At 39.8% G+C, this 21,636-nt stretch overlaps 1 protein-coding gene across 2 annotated transcripts in view; it reads right to left on the minus strand.

The window, feature by feature from the left end:
- ZRANB1 (zinc finger RANBP2-type containing 1) overlaps positions 1–21,636 on the minus strand; it is a 69,463-nt gene that overhangs the window by 7,715 nt on the left and 40,112 nt on the right. For both annotated transcript variants that reach the window (XM_027528539.1, XM_027528540.1), the window contains 4 exons: positions 14,824–15,011; positions 9,894–10,047; positions 7,480–7,551; positions 4,145–4,343 (listed from right to left, as the gene is read on the minus strand). In XM_027528539.1, the coding sequence (XP_027384340.1) occupies positions 4,145–4,343; positions 7,480–7,551; positions 9,894–10,047; positions 14,824–15,011 (613 nt within the window). The remainder of the gene's footprint in view (positions 1–4,144; positions 4,344–7,479; positions 7,552–9,893; positions 10,048–14,823; positions 15,012–21,636) is intronic.

Raw genomic sequence — 21,636 nt, forward strand, 5'->3', positions numbered from 1 at the left:
ACAGGTTTTTTCTTTATAATTCAGGAATGTAAGTTTCAATGCCAAATGTTTAAAAATAAAATATGGATATCCCTCTTAAAATACCTAAGATATACAGAAATATATTTTAATGTACAAATGACAAAATATATTGTTTTGATATCAGTTTGGGAGAATTACTGTGAAACAGAAAGTTATTACAAACTGAAAGATGTATGTGGTAAGAAATTTCTTGGTTAGTGCCTAAAATCATTTTAATATTTAGACAGCTAAATTTGCCAGAAATCAAATGATGACTACACTCAAAACTAAAGAAGACTGCAGAATAAAGAGGTTCAAAAATATATTTAAAAATCACACCCACCACAAAGACCTAAACTGTCCATCTACCTGACTCAGTCAAGGACACAAATCCAAACATGAGACTAAGTGAGATAGCGATACAATTTGGCTTAACATTCAAAAATCAATTTCAGGATGATAAGACTTAACACTCTATCTGATAATACTCCCGAAATTAATCTCCATGTTCAGTGCAATTTCTATCAAAATCCTAGAGGGCTTTTCTGCAGAAGCTAGAACCTAAAATTTGCCTAGAAGTCCAAAGGGAATAGTGAAAAGAAGGATAAAGTTGGAAAAAAAAAAAAGAAGGATAAAGTTGGAAGACTTAATATTCCTGATTTCAAAACCTACCACAAAGCTATAATCATCAAGATAATCTAACACTGGCATAAAGACAGACATAGAGATCAACAGGAAAAACCAAGAGTCCAGAAACAAACCTTTATTTTATGAAAATATTTTTCAACAAAAGTACTAAGTATTTGAATGAAAAAAATAAAATAAATTTAAAAACTGTAAATAACTATAATAAATATGTTAAGCGCTCCCTAATGGAAAAAGACAGCATGCAAGAGCAGATGGGCAATTTAGACAGAGAGATGGAAATCCTAAGACAGAACCAAAATGAAATTTCAGAGAGCAAAAGCACTAACAGAAATGAAAGTATTTTTGACAGCTTTATTAGCAGACTGGGCTTGGCTAAAGAAAGAACCTCTTAAAGATACATCAATACAAAACTTCAAATCTAAAAAGAAAAGATAACACGGACAAAAAAAACAGAAGAATAACTGTGGGACAACTACCAAAGGTACAACATGTAGCGTTACAGACAGGAAAGAGGGGGAAAAAGTAACAGGAAGAAATGCTCCAAACAGTAAGGACTGAGAATTGCACCAAATGACTGTCAGACACCACACCACAGGTTCAGGAAGCTCAGAGAAAACCACGAAGGAAAATCGCCAGAAAAACCACATGTAGGCATATCATATTAAAACAACAGAAAATTAAAGAAAAAAGTCCTGAAAGAAGCCAGAGTATAAAAAACACCTACCTATAGAAAACTAAAAGAATTATAACCAACTTCTCAGAAACTATCCATAGAAGCAAGAAGAGAACAAAGTGAAATATTTTTTAAAATTGAGAGGAAAAAACCCCACCAACCTAGAATTCTATACCCTGTGAAATTATCCTTCAAAAGTAAATGAGAGGACTTCTCTGGTGACACAGTGGATAAGAATCCACCTGCCAATGCAGGAGACACAGGTTTGATCCCTGGTCGGGGAAGATCCCACATGCCACAGGGCAACTAAGCCTGTGCACCACAAGTACTGAGCCTGCGCTCCAGAGCCGCGTGCCACAACCCGAGGGCCCTGCTCCCAGAGCCCGTGCTCCACAATGAGAGAAGCCGCCACCACGAGAAGCGCCTGTGCTGCAGCCGAGAGGAGGCCCCTCTCGCCACAACTAGAGAAAGCCCGCGTGTAGCAACAAAGACCCAGGACAGTCAAAAATAAATCTTTTTTTTTCAACTAAGATAGAAATACATCCTTTTTCAGACAAAAACGGAGGCAATTTGTTGCCAGAGACCTGCTTCATAAATATTCAAAGAAGTTCTTTAGAAAGAAGGAAAATAACACAGATCAGAAATTTTGAACTACATAAAGGTCTTGATCTGCATCAAAAAATAAATTGAAGATAAAACCTTTTCTTTTTTACTTTTAATTGACCTAACAGATATTAGTCTATTAAAATAATAGCAACAATACATTAAGTGTAAAACTTGATACATAGAGAGGCACAATACTAAGCTACAAATCATATTTCTAAAATAACTGATTTTTCCCATTTATATTACTCTCACTTGGCTCTCTATTTGGATTGACATGTCGATCAAAGCCAAGTACAATGTTCCATCTTGAGCACCTGAGTCAGTTCAAATCATAGGCACTCAACAGAAAAGCACAGCTACTACAACAAAAAAAATGGCCTATCTTGAAGTGATGGGGGAGGGGTTTAAATAAAATTACTTTCTCCATTCTCATTTAGATATTTTATACAATGTAAGAGAATGTCTCATCCCACTTGATTTGGATTTATAAGCAAAGGAAATCCTAGCCAAAAAAAAACTGATTTAAAAGAAGACTGCACAAGTGACATGCTGGCCTTCTCATTCTACCTTCTAATAGTAATAGCCATACGTAAGACCCCAGTCAACAAACTGGTCACAACTCAAAACAGTCACCATTTTAATGCTTATTCCGTAAGGTTAATATATTTGACCCACGTCACCGAAGCTCTGAATCTATGGCAACACGTCCTCCCTCCCCATCTGACAGCCTTCTCCATCCTATCTCCACCTCAAGATACTGAAAAAGACCTCTGTGTGGTCACTATAACCCTTGCAGCTTCCTCCACCTTAACTGTAGACCATCAGGTGAAGACCCTGTATGGCAGGGATGGAAGAGGTGGTACCAAGAGAGACATTATTTTCAGAAGCCTGCTGATATGCTGGCTGAAATATCCTTTTAGAATTAAGGCCTCCATTCCTGAAAGATCTGCTGCAACAGCACTTACCGTGGCTGTACTCTTAAGGCCCAGGTCTTCCCCACTCTACCAGCCATCAAGCCCAAACCTCAGAGTATGGCACTCATCTGCTTTCACATTAAACTTTGAGACTTCAAGTGACTCAAAACTGGAATTTCAGTCCTAACATTAGTTACCACTGCTGAAATTTACAGTACACTTTCAACCTTACAACAAAGGCAGGATATTACCACCAGAGGAAAGACTCTAGGGTTGCCTGTTTTAAAGGACTTGCAAAATGGTAGATTTACCAAAATCCAGATCTAGCTTTCAGGCTGAGCACACCCAAAAAACAGATCCATCTTTCCAGGGCAGACACACATTAATCAAACCTACAAGGCAGACCTATAAAACCACAATACCCCAAATGACTATCATCCTCTTGGTGTGGGCAGGCCCACATAAACAACCAGAGCACAAGGATGCTGTCTGATGAGCACGCCACCCAATCCAGAGAGGTGAGACAGGACGGACACTTAATGGCATCAGGCTTACCTGGCCTGATGAGTCCACACCGCAAAAGGAACGGTATTCCCCACAATACCAAATCAATCCACAGCAGTCTCCCTCCTCTAAAGGGCACAAAGTCCTCTCCACTGGACAAAGGCTAAATGACTAAACCATGAGATAACTGAGTCCATGTTGACTTTCTTAGATGTGGTAATGAGGATGTGATTGGGTAGTAGAATATCCTTGTTCTTAAAAGATACAGGATAAAACACTGAAGGAGAAAGCATCACGGTGTCTAAAACAAATTGTTTCTGCATTAATATACAGAGATGGAGCACATACAGAAAAATGTTAACCATCAACAACTGATCAAGCCAATGAAGGAGAGGCTGGGGTCCACCAGACTGATTTTAACTTTTCTGTGGATTTGAAAATTTGCAAAATTACAAAAATGTAGTCTTATGAGTATCTGTCTCAGAAAGAAAAATGTGTAATACATAATTAATATCTTAAACTTGAACAAAATACGAAATAATAGCTACTTTAATATATGAGCAAAGACCTTCCTATATTTAATAAGACCACTACCACAAATTCAAATGTTTGTTTTAAAGCTTAGCAAAACATATAAAAACCACTGTGATGTTCAAAGTGTCTCAAGGTCTAAAACCAAAGCTTCCCCCTCCCCCAGCTTCCATAAAAAGAAACAACAGACAAAAAGCATCCAACCACTGTAAGGATAGGTTTCAGCTAGTGCTCTCCTGGACTTCCAAAGGGAAGGATGCCAGCTCACCAATGTGAACAGTCGTGCAGGCTGTCATGCAGGGCTTTCCGAAGCACCGAGTCCTTGTCGTAAATGCCCCAGGTAGCTTGTAGTACTGAATCCAGTAAGCAGTCTCCTGCAGTCCGGTTCCAAAGTGCATACAGTCGACTGTCCAAACGTGTAGCCAATTCCAATGACCAGTTTATAATTGGAGATTCTTCTTCTAACTCTATGAGAAATTTAACATATTCATATAAAACATCAATAAAGGAAACTGAAGATGATTCAAATAAATGGAAAGATAACCCATGCTCTTAAGACTCGAAGAATTAATATTCTTAAAATGGCCACACTACCTAAAGCAACCTACAGATTTAAGGCAATTCCTATGAAATTACCCAAGACATCTTTCACAGAACTAGAATAAATAATCCTAAAATTTGTATGGAACCATAAAAGATCCAGAATTGCCAAGGCACTCCTGAGAAAAAAGAACAAAGCAAGGGCTTCCTTGGTGTCTCAGTGGTAAAGAATCTGCCTGTCAATGCAGCAGACAGGGGTTCGATCCCTGATCTGGGAAGATCCCACATGCCATGGAGCAACTAAGTCCGTGCACCACAACTACTGAGTGTGTCTGTGCTCTGAAGCCCAGGAGCTACAACTCCTGAGCCCAGGTGCCACAACCAGAGCCCATGCTCCACAACACGAGAGCCACCACCACAAGTCCACACACCACAACTACAGAGTAGCCTCTGCTCTCCACTAGAGAAAAGCCCGCACAGCCACAAAGACCCAGCACAGCCAAAAAATAAACAAAATTTTGAACAAAGAACAAAGTTGGAGGTCCAACCCTCCCAAACTTCAGATAAGACTATAAAGCTACAGTAATCAAAACAGCATGGTATTCAAAAAAAGACAAAAAAAGACACACAGCTCAGTGGAACAAAACAGCCCAGAAATAAACTCACACACCTATGGTCAATTAATCTTCAACAAAGGAGGTAAGAATATATAATGGGAAAAAAGCCTCTTCAACAAGCAGTGTTGGACAGCTTCATGTAAATCAATAAAGTTAAAACACATCTTCACACCAAATATAAAAATATGCTCAAAATGACTTAAAGATTTAAATACATGACATGACATCATGAAACTCCTAGAGAAGAACAAAGGCAAACATTCTCTGGCATAAACTGCACTAATATTTTCTTAGGTCAGTCTTCCAAGGCAATAGAAAAAAGCAAAATAAACAAATGGGACCTAATCAAACTTAAAAGCTTTTGCACAGCAAAGGACACCATAAACAAAAAGAGACGACAAAGTTCAGAAGGGAGAAAATATCTGCAAACAATGCAACCAAAAACGGGCTTAACTTCTAAAATATACAAACAGCTCTCAGGTAACATAACCACAGAAAAACCACCCAACCAAAAAATGGGCAAAAAGACCTAACCAGGCATTTCTCCAAAGACATACAGATGTCCAAAAGGCACATGAAAAGATGCTTAACAACACTAATTATTAGAATTATGCAAATCAAAACCAATGAGATACCACCTCACATTGGTCAGACTGATAATCATTTAAAAGTATACAAATACAAATGCTGGAGAGGGTGTAGAGAAAAGAGAACAACCTCGTGCACTACTGGTGCAGCCAATATGGAAAACAGTATGGAGGTTCTTGAAAAAATTTAAAAATATAGAGCTGCCCATATGATTCAGCAATCCCACTCCTGGGCATATACCTGGACAAAACCGTAATTCAAATAAACAAGCACTCCTCCTATGTTCACAGCAACACTATTCATAATAACCAAGACATGGAAACAACCTAAATGTCCCTTGACAGATGAATAGATGAAAACATGTGGTGCACATACACAATGGAATACTACTCAGGCAGAAAAAAGAATGAGATAATGCCATTCGCAGCAACAGGGATGGCCTAGAGATTATCATACTAAGTGAAGTCGTAAAGACAAATACCATTTGATATCACTTAGAATGTGGAATGGAGAAGGCAATGGCACCCCACTCCAGTACTCTTGCCTGGAGAATCCTATGGACGGAGGAGCCTGGTGGGCTGCAGTCCATGGGGTCGCTAAGAGTCGGACACGACTGAGCGACTTCACTTTCACTTTTCACTTTCATGCATTGGAGAAGGAAATGGCAACCCACTCCAGTGTTCTTGCCTGGAGAGTCCCAGGGATGGGGGAGCCTGGTGGGCTGCCGTCTATGGGGTCGCACAGAGTCAGACACGACTGAAGCGACTTAGCAGTAGCAGAATGTGGAAGCTAAAATATGACATAAATGAAATTCTCCAGGAAACAAGATTCACAGACACAGAGAACAGACTTGTGGTGGCCAAGACTGGGGGGATGGAGTGGAAGTTTGGGGTTAGCAGATGGAAACTAGTATATATGGAACAGATAAACAAGATCCTACTATATAGCATAGGGAACTATATTCAATTATCTTGTGACAAACCATAATGGAAAAGAATATAAAAAAGAACATATGTTGAAGTATAATAGAATCACTTCGCTATATAGCAGAAGAAATTAACAATATTGTAAATCAACTATACTTCAATATAAATAAAGACGCACGTAAGTAAATAAATGTAACATGTTCAGTTTCATTCTTCTGCAATTTAGAAATATTCTATTTGGAAGAAAGAAAGAAAGAAAGTGAAGTCACTCAGTCATGTCCAACTCTTTCCAACCCCATGGACTGTAGCCTACCAGGCTCCTCAGTCCATGGGATTTTCCAGGCAAGAATACTGGACTGGGTTGCCATTTCCTTCTCCAGGGGATCTTCCCGACCCAGGTATTGAATTCCCACATTTCAGGCAGACACTTTACCATCTGCGCCACCAGGGAAGCCCTTGGAAGAAAGAAATTATTCTCTAAAGTGTTAAAAAATGTACATGTAATATACTACTAACAGCTACAAATTTTGATCAATTGAAATATAAACTTGAATATCAACTGAAATATAAAATATTTTAAGTAATGGAAACATCTTGAGGCCCTAGAATAATTTATTTAATTTTTAAATTCTTTATAATTTATTTTCTTAAAATGTTTATTATGAAAAAATACTCATCCTAGAATAGGAAACACAAAACCAAGATTTTAAAACTTTTATACCTTTATTCACTCTACCACAGTTATGAGCTGTAAATGAGCTGTTTTAACAGCACAATACAATACTGTTCTTAAGGACTTTATACATTTTCAGTTTAAAGTACAAATAAAATATGATGACTATACACCAAACTACTCCAAAGCTTACAAAGCAGAGCAAAACGTTTATTGAAATCACTAAAAATTAAATTATACTCATTAGTTTCATGCTTACCTTTTTGAACATCTCTATCAAGCACCTCATCAAATAATTTTTCTTGGACTGTTGGAGGCAAGTCTTCAATATCTACAAAGAAAAACCTTATTTAAAAAGATCTTTAAATGCCTATAACTTAAAAAATTTGATGCCAATATCTAACAGTAACTTCCTCTAAAATAACTCCCTTTCCACGGAAGACTGTCAAGTACTGTCTTTTAAAAAACATGCATGTTATCTCATGAGTTGTGTATATGAGGTGCAGAATACTTCCTTTCTGTACTTCATTATCAAAACAGTGACCTATCTACAAATAGTAAGAAGAAAAGCATCTGAACCAGTAATAATAATCAGCTATTATCAAAAAGACAAGAGATAACAAATACTGCCAAGAACGCAGAGAAAGGGGAACCCGTGTGCACCACTGGTGGGAATGTAAACTGGAGAAGCCACTATGGAAAACGTTATGGAGGATCCTCAAAAACATAAAACTATCATATATGATCCAGCAATCTCACTTCTGGGTATACAGACAACAGAAATGACAAACCTGTATCCCCATGCTAGCTGCCCTGTCACTCAAAATAGCCAACATACGAAAACAACCAATGGGTGAATAAATATAAAGTAGATGGGTTACTAAGCCATGAGAAAGACAGAATTGTGCCGTCTGCAACGTATAGAAGGGCCTTGGAGATGTTATGCTAAGTGAAATAAGTTCGACAGAAGACAACAAATACTGCTTGCCATCACTTATACACGGATCTTAAAAAAAAAAGATGGGGAGAAACTGGCAAAAGTACAAACTATAAGCCTTAAGATAAAGAAGGAGAGGACTTAATGTAAAGCATAGTGACGATAATCAGTAACACTGTATTGTACACTTGAAATTCTCTGAGAGAACAAAACATAAATGTTTTCACCCATAATATAAATAGATAAATACAAGGTGAGGTAATAAGTGTGTTAACTAACTAGACTGGGTGGGGGTGGGGGGATCCTTTCACAATTTATGTGTGAATCAAATCACCATGGAATTCTCTAGGCAGAATACTGGAGTGGGCAGGTCATCCCTTATCCAGGGGATCTTCCCAACCCAGGGATCAAACCCAGGTCTCCAGCATTGCAGGCTGATTCTTTACCAGCTAAGCCACAAGGGAAGCCCAAGAATACTGGAGTGGGTAGCCTATCCCTTCTCCAGCAGATCTTCCCAACCAGGAACCGCATTGCAGGTGGATTCTTTACCAACTGAGCTATCAAGGAAGCCCCAAATCACCACAATGTGTATCTTAAAATCTTACAATTTTCTATGTTAATGACAACTTAATATAGCTGAAATAAAAAGGGGGAGGGGGGAGAACAGAAGAGCATCAGAGGTCTCTGATACTCAGGTTAAAATAACAACAGACAAATTTTGTCTGTTTTCTGCCGCCCCACCCCAGCCACGCTCAATCTCTGCTCAGAACTGTTTTTACAGACTTTAGAATCTTCTTATAGAAGTCAATGAACCATTCCTTTTGGCACACAAATTTCTGTTCTTCTCACCTTCCTGAAATTCTCTATGCTCTATTCGGTTCACTAATTGAGTACTCTAGAATAAAAAGCATGATTACCCTACGTTTTTTTAAACTACAGAACTATTTTCAATTCAAAATAAAATCTAATCACTCAGTGTAATAAGTTTAAATATATAGAGAGTGCATTTGAAATGAAATTTGTCCAATTTTAAAACGCTTGTTGTAATTTCCTATCATTTTGTAAATATCTCTGCTCACATCTTAATATAAGCTTAAAACAGAAAGCTCAGAACACTCAAAACCAAAATTTAAGTTTTACTTAGAAACTCTAGGTGTTCAGTGCATTTACTCAGTGTCAATTGAGAAAAACAACCTGGAAAACATTTCACTTGTCACGGAACTGGAAAATAAAAAGTTGCTTCACAAATACAGTAGAAATTAACATAATGAGTGAAGTAATGACACTTTCAAAAGAATACCAGTATCTATGATGCAAATAATTTGTATCTACCCATCAAAAACCCATGTTCTGACCTTATCTCCTAATATCAAGTAACCAATAGTTATCTAATTTAGAAATAATAAACACATGTGAAAAGAAAAAGAAAAAAGCTGATTCATAACACTCTAAAATAAAGAGAAAAGGAAATGGATAAAACAGATTCTGAAAAATATCTGAGGCCCACAAAGTCAGTTATTACCAGCTGCTGTCTTCCTCTCAGCTCTATAGCATTAGTTTATAAATGGCCTATATACTGATTACTTTCCGTAAAACAGGACAGTCAAGTTGTATCTATAAGATAGCTACCATCTACTAATAGTGGCTATCTGTTTTCTAACAGAATCATTTTCATTCAGACACTGGAAGAATATAACAAAGTGGAAATTTGTTTTCACAAAGAGATTTGGAGTTACCTGCTGGCAATGTAAATGTTACAAGGTCAGTTAGGAAATAGCAAGCAAAGTCCCCCTTTCTCTGGTGAAGAGAGGCAGCGATCTCACGACGGATCTGCTCTGTCAGTTCAGGACACACCATTGCAGGAATACACTTTGCAGCTTGTTGAGACACCTTAAATACAAAAGAAACTTTCTTCTACATCTCATTTATCATCACTGGAAGCAGAAATCAACAGCATTAAAAAGAAATTACCAAAACTTTCCAGTAACTTAAGGTGTTTTTATTTTAAATATATGAGATATTGGTGTTATGTCCTCAACAGTATATGAGTATATATCAGTACAACTTTCTTGGGAAACAGTGATAAAAATGCTTTACCCTCTCAACTCAGTAATTCTACTTTTTAGTGGTATTTATCCCAAGGAAATATACAAACAAGCATATAAAAATGTATGTAAGACAGAGCTATTCACAAAAGTTCATTACAGGAGAGGGAATGAGTACAGAAAGCAAAGTAAGAATAACCATCAGGCCCCTAATAAAAACATTCTTAAGCAGGGAATTCCAGCTCACAGAGAAAGAGGAAAGTAGAAGCAGGATCTTAGTTCTCCAACCAGGGATCAAACCCACACTGCTTGCAGGGGAAGCATCTTAACCACTGGACCACCAGGGAAGTCCCTATAATTTTGTATTTTTTAAAAAGCATCTGATTTCCCCAAGTGTAGAGCAGACAACAAAGCTCTGAAGTAGTACAACTCAACAGGAATGAAACCTGAGCAAGAACTTTCCTGTCCTTTTAAAATGATGAACAACAACAAAGGATGAAAAGGCATTATCTTACATTTAAGTTGTATTCCTCCGTGGAGCTCAAGAAATCTACACACAGATAATCCGGAAACCCAAGGTGAGTATCCATCTACTTGAGAGGAAATGAGTCTGCTGTGACCCTCCACTCTGTCACTACAGCTGCAGCCACTAACCTGGGCAACCTTCATGAACAGACTTCTAGTAACAAGCAGGGCTTGGAGCAGCAGATCTTCCAATAAAGCCACACACAAAGTTTTATGATACTGTCATCTACATAACGTACGTGGACACACTTAATTGTACTTACTACTGAGGTAAGTGATGGAAAAGGCAATGGCGCCCCACTCCAGTACTCTTGCCTGGAAAATCCCATGGATGGAGGAGCCTGGTAGGCTGCAGTCCATGGGGTCGCTAAGAGTCGGACACGACTGAGCGACTTCCCTTTCACTTTTCACCTTCATGCATTGGAGAAGGAAATGGCAACCCACTCCAGTGTTCTTGCCTGGAGAATCCCAGGGATGGGGGAGCCTGGTGGGCTTCTGTCTATGGGGTCGCAGATTCAGACACGACTGAAGCGACTTAGCAGCAGCAGCAGCAAGTGAACAGTTTCAAACACCCTGTATACCCATGACGACCATCAGACATCCCCTTCTGAAAACACCTGCATGAAATTCAGTTCTAAACATTACTGGCCAGGATTAACACTGACGGTGAAGTTGTCACCACACCTGAACTCCACGAGCCAACCTAAGCAACAAACTGTGGAAAAATAGTAAATATTTTCAGAATCTAACTATTTCTCAAGTAACAGCATTAAAATGGATCTCAAAAGTAAACTCAAAAATAGCTTTTTCAAAACTGTTAACCCTCAGCCCCTTTGCAAAATCCTGGGGAGATTTTGAACACTGAACACCTCAAAAGAAACCTTAGAGCTAGTGACTGACTGCTAAACCTCTCCTCCTGCCACCATCCTTAAGCACTTGCCCCTGAAGCCTGCCCCTTATCTCCTAGCCTCTTCAGCCTCATGACTCTCCATCAGCTCCTTAGCCTACTAGCTAATTAGGGCCCGTGAACTTGGGAAGGGTCCATGAACTAGAACAGGAAGTTCAATTAAATTTAAATCCTTCATTTTACCTGCCTACATTTAAAATGCATGTTCTTATACATCACAAATTTAATATTCTGACAACTACATATTTCAATGTAACTGATTTCCTTTGCAAACCTATTTTCTATTTTATATATTTAAAAACAACAGTTTGAAAAGCAGTCCGTTTATTCCACCAGACTACAAGCAGGGCTCATGGTTTAAAATCCAATTAAGTAAGCCCCCAGCCCCAGACACACATTCCCAAAATGTAACGCTCTCCTGTTCTCATCCCCAAAGGCCCTGGCTGGCTCCGTGCCCTGTCTGCAGACACAGCCCTCAGCCCAGACTCATGCTCTCCCCATCCCAGTCTCCCTACTGGCCCCTTCGATTCTGTCCTGTGGAGTACCCACACCACAGAGACGAAATTCCACCACCGATTCTGTTCTTTCCCTAGAACAAGCGTCCTCTCCACCTCCCCCACGGTGTGTGCCAGGGCTGGTCCATGTGTACCACAGAACACGGCGGAAATGATGGAGTATCACTTCCTACATTAGGCTACACAGAAAAGACACTGTGGTTTCCACCTCACTCACTCACTCTCTCTCTCCCTCTCTCTTCCTCACACTCTCTCGGCTCACTTGCTCAAGGAGAGACCAGCCAGCACATGACACGCAGCCCTACGGACAGGCCCAAAGGACAAGAATCTGAAGCCTCCTGCCAACACCACGTTGAGTGTACTTAGAACCACAGCCTCTAGCCCCAGTTGAGCCTCTTGACAACAGTAGCCCTGGCAATCTGGAACCTCAGAGGAGACCTTGAGCCAAAATCATTCAGCTAAGCTACTCCTGGATTCCTTACTCTCAGAAACTGTGATAACAAGTGTTTGTTGTTGTAAGCTGCTAAGTTTTGAGGGGATTTGTTACCCAGCTGTAAATAAATACACTGAGGTTCTACTGTCTTCCACACTGTTAGTCCTCAGAATGCTCTTAGGAGGCTGATGGCTTACACCAGTCCCTCCAGAATCTTCTCAGAGACCTCTACCAGCCGGAGGGGAACCTGCTGCTGCTGCTGCTTATTTGCTAAGTTGTGTCCAATTCTTTGCGACCCCATAGACTGTAGCCCACCAGGCTCCTCTGTCCATGGGATTCCTCAGGCAAGAATACTGGAGTGGGTTGCCATTCCCTTCTCCAGGGGATCTTCCCGACCCAGGGCTCAAATCCACGTTTCCTGCATTGGCAGGCGGACTCTTTACCAATGAGCCACCTGGGAAGCACACCACTAAAGACTTGCATCTTGGTTCACAGCTGCCTGCTCCTTCTTGTCTCCAGCCACCACCAGCAACTATGACTCCACATGCCGTCCTGTCTGATACACAACTGGGTGTCACAACACAAGTGCAGCCAGACCTCACGACACTACAGAGACCACCTCGAACTGCCCCGTCCCACGCTGCAGAACACCAGTCTCTCCAATCACAGAGCCGCCTTCCAAACAGTCCCCTTCTCCCTTATCCTCTGTAGTGTGTCAGTCACTAAGTCGTGTCCGACCATTTGCGACCCCACGGACTGTAGCCTGCCAGGCTCCTCTGTCCATGGGATTCTCCAGGCGAGAATACTGGAGTGGGTTGCCATTCCCTTCTCCAGGGAGTCTTCCCAACCTGGGGGTCGAACTCAGGTCTCCTGCATTAAAGGCAGATTCTTCACCATCTGAGCCGCCAGGGAAGCCCTGTCTTCAGTAAGCCTTCCCTGTGCTTTTAGCATGACTGTTTCTCAAGCCCTACCTTGCCCCTGGTTTAACTGGACTCTTAGCAAACTAAAAACAATGGCAAGCCATCTCAATCATGCTTCTACCTAACATTCATATTTCTTAACCACTCCTCCCACTTTATGCCTTGTGCATAAATGTTTCCAGATACTGGAGAGTTCAAATATGCAAACAAGCATACACAGAAGGAGTATACTGACCATAATGGATTTGAATCCACAACTAATCAAACACTGCACTTTTACCCTATTTCTTAAAAAAAAAAAAAAAAATTACCTGGATGATACAGTCATATCCTAATTAATTCACTCCAACCTCTGTTACTTGTAGCATCTACCATGTTATCTAATCTAGAAACCCGGACACCACTGTGACCCCACCACCACTTCTCCCCACAGCCAGTCCATCAACTTAACTCTGCTGGCGTCTTCAGCATCTCTCTCAGACCAGCCACTGCCACGGCTGTCCCAGCGGGATTTCTGCCAGCGTCACTACAGTGTCCTAACCAGGCTCGCCCCTAAGTCCAGCAGCCAACACGCTGATCTTCTCACTCCCCTGTCCCTCCACCTAATCCTTTTCAGAGCCTTTAACTGCCCTCAGAATCATCTTCCAGTTCTTTGGCCAGAAGATCCTTCACACTGCATCCCCTACTTGTCTCTCTCACTTCCCATCCGCCATACAACCACGCTGAGCTACCCACCAGCTCCGAATTCACCACAAACACCACCACCCCTGCCTCTGAACAGCTTCCTCAATGCCGTTCTCATCTCCACCTATTTTGAAGCTAACTCATCCTACTCCTTCAGATCTCAGCTAAAACATGACCTGCTGCGGGTAAGAAGGTAAGGAAGGTACCACAAAACACTTTCTCAAGTACTCCCCACAGCACCTGGCACTTACATCTATGAAACTGCACGCTATACAGAATCACTGTAACTGGAGATTCACTGAAGCAGGAGCCAATGTCTTCACCATTGCACCCCTTTATGCCCAGTGCCTTCAACATGGTGGGTACTTGGTAAATATTTGTTAGCTGAATGAATGACTAATGCATTTCGGTTTTTTAAAAATCAAACATATGACTCAATCATTGTGGCAAAATGTCCTATTTTAAAAAACACATATCCCTTCTGTTGAAGTGTCTTAATTTTAAATGTCATTTTTAAAAGAGGACTGATCAAATCTAAAACATTTAAGAACTGAGAAATATTAAAACATCAAAAATGAAAACTAAAGAACACATTTCCTTCATATAAAAGAATATTTAATCAGAATGCCACACTCACCTCTGTAAGCAATATTGCTAGCATATCCTGCCTCTGAAAACGGATAGCCAGATGTACCAGAGTATAGCCAACATCGAAAGCAGAAGGGCGATTCAGCAAGCGAACTTCATCTGCAGTGAGCTGGCGGGCAATGTCCCCTCCCGACGATTTGTAAGCTTCAATAGCAGCTAAATCACCTTCTACAACACCTAAAACAAGCATGAGGACAGAAAATAAGTTTAATTCTATTTTTCTTCAAAAAGCACAAACCTGTAGCAGTCACTCAAAACTCTGATTCTCTGTGCTTCCTGGATCCCAGGGCATCATTCAAATGTCCTAGAGAATACAAAGGAAATGACAGTGTATTCCTTTCCCTTTCATTTCCTTCCAGAACTAGAACTGCCTAGCTGGGCACTTACCATCCCATTAGTGCTGGCTCCATGCTCTGGTAAAGTTTAGAGAAATTATTAGAATATATTAAGAGGATCAAAGATCAACCATCTAGTGTGAAGACATTAAAGCCCCTGTTTTCTGGTCCTGGTTCTGCAGAAACCAAGGAGACAAGGATGTGCTTGCTGCTGCTGTTGGCCAAGTTCTGCCCTTTATTCTGCCCCCCTCCCCTTTTATGGCTGTGCTGAGTGGCTTTGCAGGACCTTAGTTCCCCTCCAGGGATCAAACCCTGGTCCATGGCAGTAAAAGCACCAAATCCTAACCACTGGACTACTAGGGGTATCCCTATGCTGCATTTTTAAAGTTGAATCAAAGTAAATGCTGAGCCTTCCTTCCACATTGCTGTTAACTGGGAGACAATTAAGAGCAGTTAAAATAAATGTTTAATGTAAGTAAAAGTTAGCAATACTTTGATTTCAGAATTTCTCACAGTCAAGTCTTCCTTATACCCATTAAGAATTATTAAATTATTAATACAGTAAAACTTGAGCTAGATAATTTTGAATAGAAATATGCTAAAACAAAATGCGATAAACCAGTTGGGGGTAGAGGTACAAAACAAGTTTCCAATTTTCCCAAATCCATAAAGAACTTTCTGTTGCCATTAAACTATGTTATTATTCTTAACACAAATTAATGTCAGGTAATAACAGAAATCTTATTTAGTAAGTACAGTATATCTATGAGTAATAAGCAAATAACCTTGGCAAAAAAATGAAGGTGCAGGTTAGCTTCACATTTACCACAAATAGTGGTACACACATACACACACCCCAAGACTGCAGGACTAAATAACTGTTTCCTAAATTACTTCAAGAAAAATTTGTTACATAAAATGCTACTACTAGCTAAAAATATTTCTTAGTATACTTGCATTTTAAACTGCTATCTTGAATTAGGAATTAGATAAATAAGACTTGTTCCTTAAAGTGTAATAGACTGGTTCAATGCAACAATCTCCCCCATTATTAAAAATAACAAAGCTTTAAAATGATAATTCCCACATTCACTGAATGCCCACGACACACAGAGCAATATGCCAGGCAATGTGAGAAATGTAAAAGCATGATTCCTATACTCAAAACAGCCCTTCAGCATAGTTGTGAGTCATAAAAAGCCAGCTTCAAAGTTTTCCAACTCTGGGATCAAAGATCCGTTCTGCAAAAATAGATCCTCTGCCCAGAAAGATGACCCCGAACCCCTGAAACACAACATTTTTCAGGTTAAGAACCCATGGTTTCAAATGATAACACCTTCCTAGGTAAATTTTTATTTCACAGCAATACAGGTTAATACATTCCTCAACATAAACACCTAAGGACAGCTGTAGCCCCCACTCCAATACATAAAGGACTTCAACAAAACCTTATGAGGCACAGCGCCTTGGAGACGTCATCAGGGCTGAAAGGTAATATAGCTGGCATGAGATAAAAGGAGGTGGACTTCTCAAAAGACCAAGCCTGGAGGTCAGACACAGAAATCTAAAATCTACCTGTTTTAATGAACAGGTGAGAATAATCTAGTAGTGTTCATAACATTTTGAATAATTTAATGCTTTTTTTTTTAAACTAAACATGCCCTGTTCCATTTCTTTTCAGGTATACACTACTTCCTTACGAAGGCAACAACTTTTCACTTCGCCTCTAGCAAAGCTGTTCACTACTCCTAGGTGCAGTATCGCTGTACCTTTCACAGTTTTTTGCTTCAACCTAAAATTATATGCATCTATAAAATTTTGTGTGATATAAAAAATGTTCTAAGCACTTTCAGAAGCAACAAAGGGACCAAAAAGTTCTGATCAATTTACCTGAAAAAAGAGAAATACCTACACAGTACATGTATATGCATGAGAGACAGTGTGTGTATACATATGCACACATATTTTTTTGTTTCCCAAAGATGAGGTAATCTAAAAGTAAATGCCAACCAACTATGCTTTTTGGTTGGAGAAGAGATCTTCTAAACTGCTGTCTTCGCTATTTTAATTCATCACACAGCTGATGTCTGGAAGGATCTCACCTCAGAAATACATGCTCAAGAATTCATTTCCTCTCTAATGTTTCTGAAGGATTTCTGTAACTAGAAACTAATTAGCCAGTCATAGGTGGGGAGGAGTACAGACCAAACACCACAGCAAACTCAGCAGCTGTGCTTTGGAATTGTGACTTACAGTCTGCCTTCAAACTTAGTGTATTTTACCAAAAACAGGACTTCAAATGATGAACTGCATGGTATGTGAATTACATCTCAATAAAGCGGACATATGTACATAGAAACTGATTTCTATTTGGCCTAATCCAAGATCTCAAAAACAATTACTTCCCCTGACCACAAGCTCCGCATTAAACTGCAAATGGGAAATGCTGCTGCCCTTAGCCTGGAATATACACAGGAGGGCAGAAAATGAAGGTCAACAGAGATCTTGTTCTCTATTCTTCACAGCATAAAATAAATCTCCAAACCTTCCAGAACAGGAAAAACACAAATTCAACTACAGATTCAACTACAAAATAACATTTAAAAGAAAAATACTTCATTCTCTAATATTTTAGGAATACATAATTCCATTCTTTTCATTAACCACAATTAAGAGCTCATAGTTTCAGTTACTGGTGGGTGAATTCTGGGCTACAAAAGATCAGTAAATTTATTACAAATCAAATTTCACGAGAATGTCAATGAACTGCCCAAATGTTTGTTGTATATCACTTACACACTGCTCAAGAGGAGCTAGTGATTACAGTTTCTTCATAGATGGGTTTTCATTGTAAACATGGTGTCTAAAGGATCTGGCCTATACTGAGATAATTTAAGTTTTAGCTACACATGTTTTCTTAAGGAGAAAAAAGCATCAGATTATATGCAAAGCAACTAAGAAAATGTCTTTGAGTCCTTCACATAACATTTTTACCACCTTTTAACATTAGGGGATAAAAGGAAAGCAGGAACAAAGTAAAAGAAGTGGTAAGTAGGAAAATACAGTAAATAAATCTAAGTGGTAAAACCTCACTTAATGCAACAAAGACCATGAAAAAATTGGAAAGTTCCAGCAGAATAGAAATAGGTAACGTATACAAGCTTTCTAGGTTACTGACATCTCAGAATAACTCCAACAGTCAACGGAAGCTTCTCTGTAATATGTTGGTCTGAAAATTTAACATATATTACACGCTCTGTCCCCTCCTACTCCAAGTGAAAGTCAAAGCCTTAGTCACTCAGTCGTGTCTGACTCTGCGACATCATGGACTGTAGCCCACCAGGCTTCTCTCTCCATAAAATTCTCCAGGCAAGAATACTGGAGTGGGTAGTCATTCCCTCCTCCAGGAGATCTTTCCAACCCAGGGACTGAACCCAGGTCTCCTGCACTGCAAGCAGATTCTTTACCTTCTGAGCCACCAGGGAAGCCCATGTTATGAAAACCAATTAAAAAGACAGCCGAAGGCACTCTGAGAAGATAAGCTTTATAAAACTAACAGGCCATATCATTACGCATTCAAAATTGACTGAAACACACAACTAGCTAAGTGGTGGTACATAGTTACTGATAAAGCTAAAATACTTTTAAAAACATAGGGACCTTAGAATAAGTGAAGTGAAAAAGAAGAAGAAGAAGAAAAAAAAACTCATACTGTTCCGTAAGGTGGGCCAGGAGTAGAATTTAACATATTCTGAAGTCACAGGTCACAACTCACAGAGGACTTCACAGCTACTATGGAACTCCGTTGGTTAGAATATGGAGCTGGCTCATAGATATTTAGAAAACAGACTTATTTTTTCCCCCATATATGGCACAGTTTTCAAAGTTTTGCCTTGTTTCTTTTGACATAAAATCATAATGGTAACTAACTTTGAAAAGAATGCCAAATGGTAAAAAAAAAGCCAGGACTTACCTGAGCCCACATGGGCCAGCTCAACACTACCCTGGAGTTCTATGGTAGCTGTGACATCACAGCATGCTTTATGCTGTGGGGTCAGGGTGGACTTGGAGTCAGCTGGCACAATTTCAGGAGCCCTTAAAGAGAAAAGTTAGTTTTAAGTGGTAATGTTCAGAATGCCCTTTACTCTGGTCAGTAGAAAGATGCAGATGTCGGTGGCTACAATGTCTGGACAGTTTTCCTCTACTCGGAGCCTAATTCCCTTAACTGTCTTTGCATACTAAAAAGGAAACTTGATCACCCAGTTCTTCAGACTCCTAACCATTTGGCTACAGTTCAAAGATGAACTTAAGACAGACACAGCCATCGCTCTCAGTAACTCAAATAGAAGCTGTTTTTTAAATAAAATGACCTCAATATTTTTAGGTGTATCTTAAGTACATGCAAGCTCATGGCAATCCCAAAAACAGTTTGAGGAGACCAAACAAATCACCTTCTAAGATGCATTTTTCACATAATAATCAATGGCAACAAGTCAAAATCTATCGTTTCTATTTATAGAATAGTGCAAATAAACAATACCTTTTCAAAAAACCAAGATGTGAAAATTATATATTGGAAACAAATTCTTAATTGAGTCTACACTTTATCAAGATGAGCTTCTATTCAATCCATTCAATAAACTTACTTCATTATGAAAAGATCCTCTCTATTTATTTCTGTCTGCGTCGTGTGGCCTGTGGGCTCCATTTCCCAACCAAGGACTGAACCCAGGCCACAGCAGTGAAGGCTGAGAATCCTAACCACTAACCAGGGAACTCCCAGCAACATCCTCTTTAGAAAAATGAATTCAAATGATAGGGAAGTCAAAATAAGAATCTAAGGAACACCTTTAAGTGTTCTATTATTAATCGCGTCAAGTGGTGATAAATGCAGTTTACACTTCCGAGCTCTTACCCTCTTACATCTCTGATGACTGTTAACTGCCATGGAAATATATAAATCGCCACAGTCACCAAAAAATTACCTGAACTGACAGACACCTACATAAGAAAGAAGATCTTGCCATGCAAGAAGAATTACTGCTAAAAGCACAATGGAAGGGTAGAAAGGAACATGTCACAAAGTTATTTTGGGAAGGCGATCAGAGATGAGGACCAACTTTAATGGGTTAAAGATGAATGTGAGTTCAAATTAGAATGGTTACTTAAAATGTTGTCAAAAAGTCAACTGACGGGATATTAAAGTTTTTCAAGAAAAAATTTCATCTGCTCTACTGTCAAGCTATCCTGGACAAATTTAAAACTAATCATTAGATGTTTAAAGTTATACCATTTTAGATCAGCCTTCTAAGAGGAACTGAATTAGACTAAGTCTGCTGCTGCTGCTGCTGCCAAGTCGCTTCAGTCGTGTCCGACCCCACAGACGGCAGCCCACCAGGCTCCCCCGTCCCTGGGATTCTCCAGGCAACAACACTGGAGTGGGCTGCCATTTCCTTCTCCGATGCATGAAAGTGAAGAGACTTAAGTCTAGCTACTCTCTTTTACAAGTGAGAAAATTAGAGGGTACATAAGCATTTTAAAAGGGGCAGACAGATAAAAAGAAAACCTCTCACGGCATAACTTTATACTTTTTAGATTATGTCCACATAACTCTTCTTCTAGCCAAAATATTCATAGAATTAAGAGAATCATCAGATTGGAAAAGATATTAAAGATAAAAGATTAAAAAGATATTGGAAAAGATATTGTGCCTCAGAAAGAAGCACAAAACAAGGAAGTTGCTATCATTTGCTACTGCAAGAGAAGGTTCCACAGCTTCAGTAAACACTCAGGGCCCCACAACAATCCACAGAAAAATCCACATAAAACTGAGCGGTACATTTTCCCCCAAAGTTTCAAGCCCGTATGTCCAACAACTCATTAGACATCTTCACTATAGTATGCCTAAAACAGAACTTCGTGTCTTCGATGTCTCGGAAAAATGATACCGATAGCCAACCCAACTGTCCAAGCCAAAAACCCGAGTATCTTTCTTAATTCTCACCTCAACTCCAGTATCAATTCTTTCCAGTTTTATCCATCCTACCTTTGTAAAGTCTCTCTCAAATATATCCCCCTTATTCCATCCACCACTGTCTCGACCTCAGGTCGAGGCTGCACCCTTTCTTATCTGTACTGCCTTAATTTCCTTCTATATGATCTGCCTGCTCCAGTGCTGCCCTTCCCAATCTAGTCTCTAGACACTGACTGGAATGAGCTTCCCGACCACACATGAGATGAAGGCAGCTCCTTCCAAATGTCTACCACTGCCCTTACACTAGGAGCTAAAGTCTTTAACCAGACTAAAGGCCTTGAAAGGTCCAGCATTACCCCGCAGCCCTCTCTCTCACGGCTCCCATTCTACACTCCAACCTGCAGACTAGAACTGAATGCATGGGCCGTGCTCTCTAGCCTCTGGGGTCTCAACGAAAGCAATTCCCTCTGACAGAAACACTCTTTCCCCTCTT

The sequence above is a fragment of the Bos indicus x Bos taurus genome, chromosome 26 (genome assembly GCF_003369695.1).
Source record: "Bos indicus x Bos taurus breed Angus x Brahman F1 hybrid chromosome 26, Bos_hybrid_MaternalHap_v2.0, whole genome shotgun sequence".
NCBI lineage: Eukaryota > Metazoa > Chordata > Mammalia > Artiodactyla > Bovidae > Bos > Bos indicus x Bos taurus.